The sequence below is a fragment of the Theobroma umbraticum genome, unplaced genomic scaffold (assembly GCF_002168275.2).
Source record: "Theobroma umbraticum cultivar Fairchild unplaced genomic scaffold, ASM216827v3 scaffold_56.0, whole genome shotgun sequence".
NCBI classification, from domain to species: domain Eukaryota; kingdom Viridiplantae; phylum Streptophyta; class Magnoliopsida; order Malvales; family Malvaceae; genus Theobroma; species Theobroma umbraticum.
In genome coordinates this window covers 13,891,888-13,906,079 of record NW_018397256.1, presented here as the reverse complement: position 1 = coordinate 13,906,079, position 14,192 = coordinate 13,891,888, and the positions used below count along the sequence as shown (strand labels likewise).

The window sequence follows — 14,192 nt, the reverse complement described above, 5'->3', positions numbered from 1 at the left end:
GTGAGAAACTGCAGCAGCTGCATCCACCTTCCTTCAGACCTGCATTGCATTAACATCATTCATTCAACAAACAACACCCAGATCTTCATCAGTCCTGAAAAGAATAAAAACAGAAACTAGACCATATATTCCCAAATTCCACAGCCATATCTGCTACGTCTGTCGAGGGTTTATATGCTTCTCCCCAATGCATTACTCACCCCTTTCTGCAACAACATATTTAGTGTATGAGGATGGAGACAGCCGACAAATAGTTAATTTGATTCCCAACCTAAATTATACCTCAACAATTTTTGCCTAGCCAGCCTGAAAAACTGACGAATTACAAACATACCCAAGGCATGCTGCCGCTAACTCCCTTGCCGTTGGTTTAGGCTACTGAAGGAAATCAAGGATTGGAAGTTCATAGAAGAAAGATACTAGTACTACCAATTATTTATCCCTACTGCAACTGATCATTTGGCTCAACAGTAAGGGTATATATCTCCCTGCCCAAAACAGTTTAAGTTGGAATCCCCCCCTTCCCTCAGATTTGTACTTGACCAAAATGAATTTATTTGTCCCTATTAATGTTCTAATTCCTAAAAAGCATGAGATATTTTCCCAGGACTGATTCTTAAACCGATTATGATGTTGCTGATAGTTAATATTCTTTCTTACCACTGTGCTATATTCTAAATTGAACCAGATCTATATCACTAATCTCTAACCATTATTTTACTTATTTTCCCCACAAACACTTATCAGCTATCCAACGTTTACCAATCATCCTAGACCAGTCACTTATATCAAGCATCCTTCAAAAATTTAAGGCAGCAACTAGAAAGCTGCAGTGATTCTTTCAAAATGCCTCTTCTCTATCCGCGAGCTTTCATTAATTCTATGTTTCGATCCTTCATGTACTATGCCGGAGGATGGCAGGAAAATTAGAACTGGCAAACCTTGGACATGGGCATGGATCTCATGATGATTTTGTAAAAGAGTATCAGAAAACATAATTATCCAGCGTCATATGGTTTTCAAGATAGCAACTTCAATCAAGTCAATCTAAATAAAAGCTTGGACCTTTGTGCAAATCACTTCAGCCAACCAACCAACCTACACCCCTCCAGAAAAGGAAGCTTGGACCTTTGTGCGAACCATTTCATCCAATCAACCAACAACCCTACACCTTACATCTTCAGGCATTATCAAGTAATCTCCCAGCCCCAGAGACAAATAATTACCTTCACAATTCTCGAGACAAATGTAGCTCCACACAAAGTAATTGCCTTGTCAACAGACTCCTTGCTAGCAGAAGTAATGTACGCAGACCTTAAAAGAGGAAAATTTAACATGCAATTAGCACATCTAGCACATTATTGACCAGGAATAAAAAAGATTTTCCTTTTAGTGCTAAAACTGGTTAGCTGAATTAAGAATGTACCCTTTTGGCCGGCCAGTTACTTTGTCAGTTAAAATCACCACATTCTCAACCACCCCACATTTGGCAAATACAATGATAAAGCTTCCTTAGTTGCACCAAATGCACCTGACAGGTTAATATTCTGTTAGAGGTAAAAATCATAAGTGAGAACAAGTACTACTTTGCTGAGTTGTGCTGACCACTTCACTTGAGGTTGAACTCCAACACATAACTGAGATTGCTACTGTCTAATCTTAATATTACGGTACCAGAATGTGAGAGTTAATACATCCAAGAAATTACACCTCATATGAAAGTTACCATAGCAGAATGTGATAGCAATAAATTTGTTTTTCTATCTTCCTCCTTTCCTTCCCGCTTTGTCCAAAGCTTTTAAGATTTTTGTTTCAATTTGGAGCAATCTTTGTTTCAAATCCAGTACTTCCTGAAAAAGATCCTATGCTTCAACAAAAACTCAACTAGAGTCCTGGCTAACAACGATTCTATACTATCTTGCAGAAGGAAAAAGATATTCAACTGTTTATCTAAAGCTGCTTCTCACAGCTTGTGCAGGTATGCTGTTTTTAAATTTCATGATAAAGAATACGCAGGCAAAGAACAGAGGGAAAATAAATTTGTAGTAGTTTTTGAATCCTTGGTGCCCAAGTTTAGTTTCTTCAAATCCTGCAAAGTGGCTTTGTGTTCAATATCTATGTTCCTCTCATTAGCTGAAGAAACTGCACAAATTGCATGGCCAGTGCTAATTTCACCAAAATACTTATTCTTACTGGCTCCTCCTCCTGGCACAAGATGCTTTTATATATGCTAGTCAAGCACTTTTCGCTCCCTAATGCCAGCATCATGCAGCTTAGCGTTGCCGCTCACAGATAATTCATCACACAGTTTGCCCAGTCTACCCCAAACACTACCCCTTGGTTTTACATCCTGGTGAGGCACTGCACAAACATGTCTTGGAAAAGAACAACTTGCAGAAGCATTTGTAGTACATATTGATTTCGAAGAAGGGTAGTCTGCATGAAGAAATGAACACACATGATACATCATCGGTTCACAGGAGTGAAACATTATGAGCATACATCAGCCATAATTTAAGGTGTCCAAAACATTTCTGACATTGAATGCAGGTACCTGATATTGGGGATTGCAAATTTCTGGAAACTGAACCTTTCACAAGCCATGGAAATTGTTGTGGGCAATCTACTCTCCAGCATCATTAGTGGCAGTTGCAGCAGCTCTATTCTGATTTGGGCATGGCTGGGGCTGGGAGTAGAACGACAACTTGTAGGTGTTGGGTATTAGGGTGTTAAAAACGCTGAGGAGATGCGAAATCATTGGAAAGCTGGGGATGAGTGTCGTTATCATTGGACTGTCAGGGCCAGGGGCAACTACATTAAATACTGGATCCCAAAGGAAAACAGAGGAAAGCCATTGGAATGCAAGAATAAGAGTTTAAAATACCAGCAAGGTGTTAGCATCTCTGATACACTGTCACATATTGAATGCTTGTGTTGAAAAGTTTTTGATGAGCATGTCTAGACAGGAAATCCTACAACCTACAAATACAAAACTTGGGAGTTGTGAAAATTAAGCAATGACAGAATGATCTCAAATAATTAATTGAAGCCAGGGCCTGTGAGGGAGGAAGAGAGTACCAAGAAACGAATTCAGCAGTCTTAATCACCTAGAAATGCGTCAAGGTCATCTCTAGCCCGATATTGATGCTTTCCATTGCAAACAAGAACGGTGATACAATCTTCTGATAATATTATGAAACAAGAAGAAGAATAAAGAATGAAGAATGAAGAATAGATTGAAATGCATCTGACGATGTCTATATGTATTGACAGAAGGTGTAGAAAGTATAGACAAATCTGAAGAAAGGGATGCTGAAGTAGGTCGCATAGCCAGGACGTCATCGTAATAGTCGCCAAAGGAGCTGCATGGAAATGGAAGATTTGAGCAGTGGCGATTTCCTATGGATTCTGACCTCCACCGCAGTCACCATTACCATTGCTTGCCCTTCTCTTCTCCTCCTCGCCTCTATACTAGTACTAGTCTATTCTATTCTATTTGGGCATCAAGAGGAAATCCGTTTTCTTAATCAGGATATTGATTGTTTACTAACAAGTAACAAGACTAGACCAATAATTAGAAGTCGTAAACAGGCAGAAAAGAAAGACAGAAATTCATTTCTTAAACCCCTTAACTGCTAAGGCCTCTGCTCCAACTTATTCGACATTAGCATTACAGAGACTCCACAATCGTTGAGCCCTGAAAACCAAAAGAAAGTGACTCCCATAATAATAACATAGTTAACAGCCCAAATGCCAAAATAGGCTTTGGCGAGTGCATTGAATTTACTCCACCTTTCAGCCCACACCACCCAACTACTAATGGGTCTCATCCGGTTGGCACTGGCAGGGCAATGGCATTGGCATGTAGCACCCAACCCTCAACTGTCAACCATCATACACCTGGACCAAAACAACTAAAAAATTGGCTCTCCTCCGCCCTTGCACGGAGCCATATCCACCCTTCCTCCCACCCTCTTACTGGTATTTCTAACCAAAAAGTAACTAACAAATTAGGCAAAATAAAAAAAATGATAATAATAATAATAATAATAACCCTTGAAACAATAATTACAAGCATTTCGACTATTTCTAAATGCATTGTGACCAACATTTCTGCCTATCACATTAAAAAAGAAAAAATTAGAAACCAAAACCATTCCCCGCAAAATCCTCTTCATCACCACTGCTAAAAGACTCGACCAACTGGCTGTCATCATCATCATCCTCACCCTCAGTCACAATCTCCAATATCCCACCTCCACCATCGAAGTCAACATCATCCATCATAAAATCTCCATCATCATCATCAAGTTCACTCACGCTGTCATCATCCTCATTGCTAATATCAGCATCACTCTCACCATCCCCATTGAGATCTGGGCCAAGTATTGGGTCTATATCACCATCATCGTCATCATCATCCTCATCCTCATCACTTTCTGCATCATCAGGATCGGAATCATCATCAGTTGGTCTTCGGCGACCAATTTCATAAACCCTGGCTGATGAAAACATCTCTTCTTGGTCATCCATTGTAATCAACCCAACAAAGGAATCAGTTGGTTCAGTTGCAAAGTCAAGAACACATCGATCCACTGGAATAGTGGCAATATCAGAGTAGTTGATGGCATCTAATGTGCGGAAAGCAGCAAATAGGGGGTGCTTCACACGTCGAGTGTGGACCGCTGACATCACGTCCTCAAGATTTCTCCTCAGGATTGCATAAATTACATCCCCACGTGCATTGAATGTTATTGCTGTTTGGTCTAAAGAAGGTACACTTCGGAGTAGCCTGAACTTCCGCAGATCCCAAACCTCGGAATTTATAATGACCTGTTGAAAGATAAAGTATTAACCAAAGTTTAAAAGCAAATTTAAGACATGAAAAAAAAACGAGCTAATATATTTAAGACTGCTTCAATTAACAGACCGACCATGCACGCTAAAACTTCATTTCGCATCATAAAACAACTAAAAGCAATGCACTTATCAAAAAATTTCTAGTGACAAGCCAAGAAGAAGAGGCGTATAATAATTGTAAAGGACTGGAACATTCCTCCCAACTTCCGAAGTTTCAATGAACAGGCTTCCATTTGTACTGTCCTCCGCATACAAGCAGATCACCCTAGTGAACCACCTAAATTACTGACTTAAAATACAGGCTACAAAAGAATTTGAATGAGGTCTGAACAAAATGCTTTACAACAAAGAGTTTAAAAAAACAGACCAGCGACAAAAATATCAAAAGAATCAACCTATGGTGGAGATAGGCTTCTATACCTCATTCCCAGCAGGATGAAAACCACCACCACCATAATCTGTAAACTGGTCAAAACGATGAACAGGGCCTGAAACCCGCCGGTCCCATAAAACACCATTCCAAAGCAGCATAGTGTCAGATGGACTAAAATGTATTAGAGAATATACATGACCACGAGCTGTAGAATTAGTTGAGGCATCAGAAAGCTTCAATTCCAACTGGTAGGTCTGGATATCATAAAGGAGAATTTCTCGTTGGGTGGAATCTGCAGATAGGGCTGCAAAAATGCTCCCAGAATTGCTGAACCTAGCAGCCTTGCAGCCTTCAAATGATTGCATGGCCCCACCTGATACAGAAGAGGCATCCCATAACCGCACATCCTGAGAGGTTGATGAGAGAACCATTTGGGTCTCACCAGAAAAATACGACTGAACAAGAGTCACAGGAAGCTGATGGCCTGTGCAGCTGTCCAGCACATTGTTGCTGTTGGAATCAAAAATTTTTAGCTCCCCAGCATGGCTACCAACTGAAATATGGGAGCCATCTCCCAGAAAAGAGACACATGTCAACAAAGTGCCAGTGTCATCCCTGCAAGTTCTCCATGGCCTGAATCTACTGTAAACAAACTGACGATCCCTACGATTTCCATGGACTCCACCATAAACACTCCTGAACTCACGAGTACCAAGCCGTGAAGTGATATTCGATGGTGCATCAAGACTTCGTTTTGGCTCAGGACAAACATGTGGGTGTAAAAGGGATAGTGGTGGCAGAGTCGTTATAGGAGCAGGGCACTGACGATGCTGGTGCTTTAGATACTGAACAACTATAGTATCGAGACTTAAACGTTCTGAGTTGCTGGGTTGGGGATCATTTAGAAATCCAACTTGGGAGGAATGTGTCATATGTCCCACATGAGAGTTACCAGATAGGATGTCATCAGACAAATCAATTAAGCTGCTTGCTGTTGCTCGAACATGTTGATCCCTTAAAGTAGAAGTTGGTGTGAATGCAGCAGCATCTGCAAGCAGACAGTTTCTCCGAGTAGTATTGGGTGTCAGACAAACTGGAGATCGTGATCCATGATCACCAGTGTTGAACCGCTTCCCAGACAATGTCAAACCAGTATCCTTTAAGTCGGATAGCTTTCTTTTCACTGGCAACACAAGGGGTGTCTTACATTGTGATTCCATATCAGGGTTACTTTTCAGCATAGAATCTGTAGGAGTATCTGATACACTTGCCAGTAAAGGACATGGTTTTGAACTAGTGAGTACTTTCCTGGCAGAAGATGGTTGCAAATCTTGGGATTGAAATGGATTTCTTGATTGTAACCCAAAAGTGGGTGAGAAAACAAGTGATTTCTTCTTTAAAGACAAAGCTGAATCGCACTTCAAATTAACATCCTCATCACGGCCAGCAATCTTTGGTCTGCTACAGAGAAATCCACCAGATATACGACCTGAGGGCCACTGGAGTTGTATTGAAGGAGTATCTTGTGTGGAGGCTTGGTGTGCAAGAGATGATGGGGCAGCCAAGGATGGCAAAGGTGTCAATTGAGCTTCTTTCAGAAGTGAAGCAGCAGTTTCAGACAGACCAGATGCCTGTAGATGTTCATGAATAAGAAGCAAAAGTTCCCTGCAGTTTCATGAGCATGTGCAAACAACAGCACAGAATGAATAAGAAGAGCCAAAATATAGGAATTAACGAAACAGTGAAGAGTACAAAAGATGATGAATCATAAATATCAGTGCAAAAATATACCTCGAATGGTAAGTAATAGGAGTGGCAGCAGCAATAGCAGCTCTCTCTATGCGCCTCAAAGTAGGTGTAGCAGCATCAGTAGCCGCCAGCGTACTTGCACGACCGGAATTTGTAACAATCTAACACATCATAGACAAATGCTGAGAATCAATCTCCTATAAATTTAAGTAAAATCAAAAAATATGTTCACCACATCATTTTCATTTATTGGGACAGTAAGCTTAAGTCATGCATGCATGAGAGAAAGAATAAAAAATACTTAATATAACAATCAATAATAATGCTTTCAGTCCAGTGATATTAATATCAAATGAACAAAAGAAACATAAAGAAATATAAATACTCATCAACAAAGTATCATAGAACAGAAGTACTACAACTCAACAAAAACAAACAAAATCATCAAAAGCAAGTTATCCTGGAACCTGTGCTAATATGTAGCATATGATGCTAAATTCTGCATTAATGAAAATAATTTAGGGTTAAACCATGACTCAAAATTTGGTCCCTAAACCATATTATTTGCATTTTGGGACAAGAGAAGTCAACTTTAAAGTACTTATGACCTTGGTTCTATACCAACCACTTCCTGATTGAATATTTGAGGGGTCATCACAAGGCAAATAATAAATATATCAAAGAATAAAGCATTGAGTCTAAGGTTAATAATAAAGAAGCTTTTATCTCCCATTGAATACTCCAGGTTGTAAAAGAGGCACTCCATAACCACAATCGTTTGCAAAATCAGGCCAGAAGATGATAAGCATAGCTTTTAACATATTCTAGTCTAATCATGCTAGGCAACAGGTATGACATTGCAGTAACAGAAAATAGCCTTTTGCACAAAATGAAGCATGCAACCAGCGAAGAGTAGCAGGTAAAAATGCTTACAGCAATTAGCTCAATTGCCACCTGGGCAAGTTCAGATTGCCACCTTCCTTGCTCAGTTCCAGGTGTCTGGCCACCTGAATCTCGTATCAGTTCCGATAGCTTTTTCCCAACCTAAAACAATGATAAGTTTAAACTAGTAGCATTAACCAATGAGTATATCACCATATCAAATAGATCTTAACAATATTCATCTTTTTCAGGGTAAGCAATGAGAGAGGAGTGATGCAGTGAACTTTTGAATGCAGAAAAGTATGGCAAATGGTAAAATTACAAAGAAGATATTAATCAGATAGAATGTGGTACTAATCTATTATATGCATTGCGTAATCCATGTTTACCTGAAGCTTGGTCAAAATGTGTGCAATAGTCTCATCTCGGGCTAAACCAAGCAAGACTCGGCATGCAAGGGCACGAAGACAATCCAAAGCAGCAGGAGGCGAATATATGCGGGGTTGGAGGAGATGCAGTAGAACCTTTATGCCATTATTGGCACGGACAGCCTCTCTTGCTTGACGATATCCTTGTTCTAATTGTGCAGCAAGGCCGGCACAACCTGCTCCAGCACCTAAGGATATCCTACGATCTCCAACCAACCCAGATGGAGCAGCAGAAACAGGTGTCTGTGCATTGCTGCTGATGGACTGGGTGCCTGTTGCAGTGCCCCTATCCACCAAATTCACCTCTCCACTACGCTCTCTCATGTCACTCTGATTACCCATGTAAAGCACTCGATCCGAAACATTGCGCTCCGCATTTCTATCTCTAGTTTCCACAGCAGGACCATTTGTGGTTAGTCCAGAAACAAACTGCTGACCTTGAGCTAGTAAGGATGGTTTATTGCTGATTGAAGGTGGAGGGCAGACTAGATTGATTAACACATTAAGAGCTGGCTGTATAATCTGCAACAACAAAATCAAAAGTAGGTGAAGATTAGTGGCTAAACCAGTCAACATACTACTCAAAAGTCTGCTTTCAGCATCCAAGAATAACAACAGTACTTTCAAAGCCATAAACATGATATCACAAAAAGGCCCACGTAAGTACTAGCATTATTTACTAGAACAACATCATCACAATATCACAGCACATGCGCACCTCAGGGTCCACAAGACTACTAGCACTGTTTGCTGCATCCAAAATAACCGCTATGCCAGCACGATTATTGCTCAAGGTGGCATTTACAATCATCTTGCGGCTGACAGGCACCAATGTAACAATGTGCAGAACACCTAGAGCGTACTGAAGCAAGTCATGCAGGTAACGCTCAACAGGAGGGGCCTACAAAGATTACAAGAGGAATAAATTACCAAAAGATGAGGCAAAAAATGATAACCCAAGCAGGGAGTGGGGGGCAGATGAAGAAGTTTAACGCAGGAAACCTGACACAATTCCAACATGGTAATATGTCCATTACAGCTCAAGAACTTCTCAACAGCAGGCCACCGAGTTCTCACAAATGCAGGACCCAGCTTCCGATCCTTCTGTAATTGCAGAAACACAGCATCCATAGCCTCGTTGCTAATGTCAAGTGGCTTGTATGCTGCCCTGGTGCTTGGAATATTCCGTGCCCCGCTTCGGTTACTTTTATTTGGACGTATGGAATCCACAAGCAAAAGAAGATGAGCTCTAAAGTATTGCCGCAAAGCAACACAAGCATTGTAAGCTATCTGCTTTTCTGAGGATGTCAGTACCTCTGACGGTGATCTATCATTCCGAAATGATGTTGTTCCAGACAAACCTAATGCACCAGAATTTGCCCCAGATCTTACTGAGGCAGCATCATTTAAAAGGCCCAGTAGTTTCTGTAAACCATCTTGAGCATCAAAAGCATCAAGCACCGCTCTGAACACAAACGCAGCAGAAAAAAACAATGCTGCATTTTTCCGAGCTTGATCCTGGGAACATTCAAGAAGTTGGATAGCTAACTCAACCACCTGGTGGACAACATCAGAAGGAAGAGCGCAGACGCGTTCCATTATTCCCTAAAAGTGCAAGAAGAAATAACATTATAGTAGTCCTCCATTTGTAATGTGTAAAGGCTCAAATGACATAGTTTCTCAAATACTCTCAAGCCAGGAAAAACATATTCAAAACTCCAAGTTTCTTAAATATTTACTCCTTTATAGGATGGTGACCTCCATATATAGTTGTAAGAATTTCAGTTAAAAATTCATGGTAATTCCTAAAATTCAGGAAATGAAAAGACATTGTATATAGTATGATAATACATCATAAATTGTAACATTTAGTATATAAGCATACCTGAAGAGAACCTATAGTAAATAAGCATGAAGAAAGACCAAAAAAATTGTGAGCAACTCTTGGCACAGCAAGCAGTTTTTGCATGCCACCCCGATCAACAAATAATGCTGCAAACTTCCTATGGGCAGCCAAAGCACAAATTAGCTTCATCACATCAGGCAAAAGAGAAGTAGCCTTTGATGCTTCATCCAACTTGGAACTTCGTTGCAACAAAGCAAGACAGACATCTACACCCTTTTCATGCAGTACAGGCCCAAGGACTTCAACATATTCACCCAAAGTCTCAAGGCACTGAATACAGTATTTTTCTCTCAGCTGGGCAAGCTGCTCAGCATTGGGAATAGAATACTCTTCAACATCCTCATTTACTTCAGTTTCTGCGGCACTTTCATTTATTGGATCAGCACTTGTGCTAGTGGAGTTCCTGTGATCAACAAATGAGGTGTATTACCACTTGCACTAGGCAATGGAAATCCAAATAAAAAGTCTGTCAACAAGAAGTACCCACCTTGAAACTTCAATGGCATTAGCAGCGTCAACAACAGTAGTTGCTGCTTTGGAAGCAGCTGATAATGCAGCTTCTTCGTTGTTAGTAGTTTTGAACTCCTGAGGGTAGAAAACAAAAATAAATGAGAATGAATCTCATTCAAAAGAAATTGTTTTGAGGAGGGGGCGAAAGGGAAAATGAAAACAAACAGAATTGTGAGAACAGCCTTGCACCTCTAAAGCAGCGCACTTGACAACTTCAGCAGCAGCATCACCAGCTGCTTTGACAGCTTCAACAGGTGCATTGGCTGCCCTAGCTTCAGCTTCAGCAGCTCTAACCGCCTTTTTTACCAGATCAGAGAAGTCTTTACTTCCAATTCTGCATCCTTGAAAGCACTCATCATTATCCTCTCTTTCCGCTACAAGATCATCAGCATTGGTCTTTCCCACACACTTCTTTGCCTCCAACACCTTTCTCCCATCTAAATTTTTAGACGAACTTCTGTCTCTCATACTACGTGCCTGTCCAAAACGACTACCAGATCCTGGAGAGGTTAGTGACTGTTCATTCTCCATAGCCCCTTCAGTGGTCCTTCCCTTACCTCTAGACCTTGCAGATCCACGGTTTATCCTGCGCCTTGAGGAGTCATCTCTCCCGTTTTCATCAACATCTCCAAATCTCATTTTTCCATCACGAACATCTCGAATATGCCATCTTTCCTCACTGTCAGCATCTACATCATGCATGTCAACCGCCTCAGCCACCCCATCAGGAGGTTGTCTGTCACCAACCCAACATTCCTCTCCACGTAATTGCCGATTAGTGCTTCGATCTCGATCCCACTCAGCACATTGATCATCTAAAGTTTTCTCATCTATTATTCTGGGATCATCTATATGAGTAGTCTCTAGAACTTGCCGAACCCTCCCTCGACCTTCATCTCTACTTCTAAAAGAAGCAGCACTGGATAAACTCTTACTTTCAGGTAAATGGCAGGCATCATTTTGACCTGCAGTAATCTCCCCAAGGACACACACACGAAGATAACGCATAAGCTTAGCAGACAACCCAGAAGTCAATACATCTTCCACTACTTGACCACCACTGCAACCATATAATAATGATAAGAATGGTCAGATGAAGAACAAAATAATGTGCCCTAGCCAGGCATATAAGAACAGAATAAAGAGAGAAACATAAATGTCAAGATAGGAGCAGACTCTGCCAAACACACAGCAAGAAGTCCAGTGGAATAGGTTTTTAAAATTTCAGCATCAGAGGCTTCCTTTCTGGCCAGGTCATGCTTGCAGTTGTTATCTTCAACAGAATATCTGGCAGTCTCATTCATCACCCAAACTTTAATATTCTCCAAAACTGGTTCTTCAAAAACATGAGGATACTGTGACCCATTTACAGCTCACTCAGTCAGAAAATATCCCATAAAGTTGAAACAAAACTAGAGAAATTAAGTACATTCGACTAAAAAGAAAATCTCACAATCCATGTAAGAGAACAGCTTAGAAGAAGTCTTGCAGCAGCCGCCTGGAGAGAGGTTGAATATCTACTCTCAGAAAGAAACTTTGAAGATATCAAATCAAAAAACTCATCATTCTCCTGAGAGCAAAAGGGTAAAGCTCCAAGTAAGAACTTTGGTCAAATGAGCAATAATGTGCTCAAAATCATGTCTTGTCTAAATAACAATAAAAATAAAATGAGAAAGTGAAAGCTGCCAGAGACCAAGCTTAAAGTACAATAAGAACAAATTCATGCATGAAAAGGGGAAAAGCAGGAAAAATAACCGATCAACAAAGAAAAGTTAATTACCTTGACTAAGTTTCCCAAGCGTCCAATATTATGAGAGGCACGACCACTACCGGAAGGACTGTTCTCTTGAAGGTATCTAAAATTAAATACAAAAAAGAATTAAAAACATCTGTAAAGTATGGAAGATAGATACTGCCACGAAAAATAACTACTAGATAATATGAAAAAGAGGAAAGCATTGGGACATTACTGCCCATCCATACAATTTACATATCAAGCTCTCATTAAGCTTAATATATGTATTGTGTGCAGTTGTTGTGGTTCATTTTGAAGCACCTTGTTTCATTTTCCAGAGAACCAGGACTGGAAGGTAGCACAGATATAGCCAAACATTGCTTCCACCGCCAGACTTATTTTTTGTAATTTAGCATTGGACGAAAGAATAGGCATATGAACCATCAAGCACAGGGAAAACGTATGAATAAAAAGTATACTAATAGCATTAAATGACTCTGTGCAAGCATTTCCTTGGCTGTTTAGTAGAAATAAATTTAAAAGAGCAAATCTATTAGTAAAATTAAAGGAATAGATAAGTAAGAGAAGGAAAGAGCTTACAGAGACTCCTGAGTTTCGAGAAGGGAGGCGAGAGCATGAAGAACGGTATGATTAGGGTTATCCGGAGAAGAAGTGATCTTTTCCATAAGAGCCTGCGCCTTTGCCATCAATTCCTCGTCTTCCCTCCTCCCTTCTTCTTCCTCGTCTTCTTCTTCTTCTTCTTGTTGCTGCTCCTCTCTTTCTGCGGGCGGCTGCTCTTCCGCTTCATTCTGATTTCCGTTTTGATTAGGATTTGGATTGGGAGCTTGGCCTTGGTTGGACATATCCTCCATGTCTAAGCTACTATTTCGAATTCTATTTACAGTTCAAAAAAACAGAGACAGAAAGCGGAATATATTGAATTACTATGATGAAGAAGAATAAATGAGAGGTCCAATCGAAGAACCAAAAAACAAAAAGGTAATAGGTCCGAGGGAGTAACGAGTAGCGAGGAGGCTCCTTCTCGACGCAATGGAATGGAAATTGGAAAGAAACTCTACGCTGGCTGTTTTCCGCTTTTATAGGCAGGAACGGAGAAAGGGCAAAGGGGATCCGAAGCTTCCCGATTATACCCGACCCCCCAACCCATTTCTACTCCGCCCAGTCTCTATTTTCTTTTTTCCTTTTTTTTTTCATTTTATATCTTTTAAACTTATTCATTTTAAAATTTTATTCTTTACTTTTCTCAATCTAACAGAATTTCACCGCATATTTTTTAACTTTTAGAGTAAAGGTTGATATATGCACAAAATCATCCCTATCTCTAAATTGGAAAAAAGAAAAAGAGTTCCATGTGATCATATTTAATTGAGACATAAATATAGAGTTTTACATGGAATCATTATTTATAGAATTTACATCTTTTATTTTTTATTTTTGCCTTTTGATTGAGTATTGTTGTATTGGATAAATATGTAAAAATGGTTAATTCGATCAAAGAAAATTTACTAAATTAAATGGATGTGTTAAAAAAATTAATTGAATTAATAAAAAATGATGTTTTAGTTATTAATCAATAACTTAAATTAATCAAAAATTTTATATATTATAATATTTATATTATACATAAACATAATATTTAAAAAACTTATAAATTATTTAAGAAAATTCAAATCATCACTTATTCCTTTATTTTGTTCAATTAAACTTTTATTTATAACTAAGTTTGAC

General features: G+C 39.7%; 1 protein-coding gene across 1 annotated transcript; it reads right to left on the bottom strand.

Moving 5' to 3' along the window:
• Positions 1-4,010: 4,010 nt before the first annotated feature.
• On the bottom strand, positions 4,011-13,533 carry DCAF1 (DDB1-CUL4 associated factor 1). The gene is made up of 14 exons (XM_021421891.2): positions 13,044-13,533; positions 12,489-12,564; positions 12,162-12,278; positions 11,885-12,063; positions 10,898-11,768; positions 10,686-10,783; positions 10,178-10,601; positions 9,295-9,897; positions 9,011-9,193; positions 8,254-8,814; positions 7,916-8,026; positions 7,025-7,143; positions 5,281-6,898; positions 4,011-4,833 (listed from the first exon to the last, which is right to left on the bottom strand). Exons 1-14 carry the CDS (start codon positions 13,313-13,315, stop codon positions 4,141-4,143), a joined length of 5,925 nt encoding a protein of 1,974 aa, XP_021277566.1. The 5' UTR covers positions 13,316-13,533; the 3' UTR covers positions 4,011-4,140.
• Positions 13,534-14,192: the final 659 nt, after the last annotated feature.

What these genes read in the sequence shown, in the direction of transcription:
- DCAF1 (XM_021421891.2), bottom strand. Translation starts at nt 13,315, where the DNA reads ATGGAGGATATGTCCAACCAAGGCCAAGCTCCCAATCCAAATCCTAAT. An exon ending in GCTGTTCTCTTACATGGATT is followed by an intron (nt 12,064 to 12,161) that starts GTGAGATTTTCT and finishes AATGGGTCACAG; the next exon opens with TATCCTCATGTTTTTGAAGA. An exon ending in ACATTTTGACCAAGCTTCAG is followed by an intron (nt 8,027 to 8,253) that starts GTAAACATGGAT and finishes TCATTGTTTTAG; the next exon opens with GTTGGGAAAAAGCTATCGGA.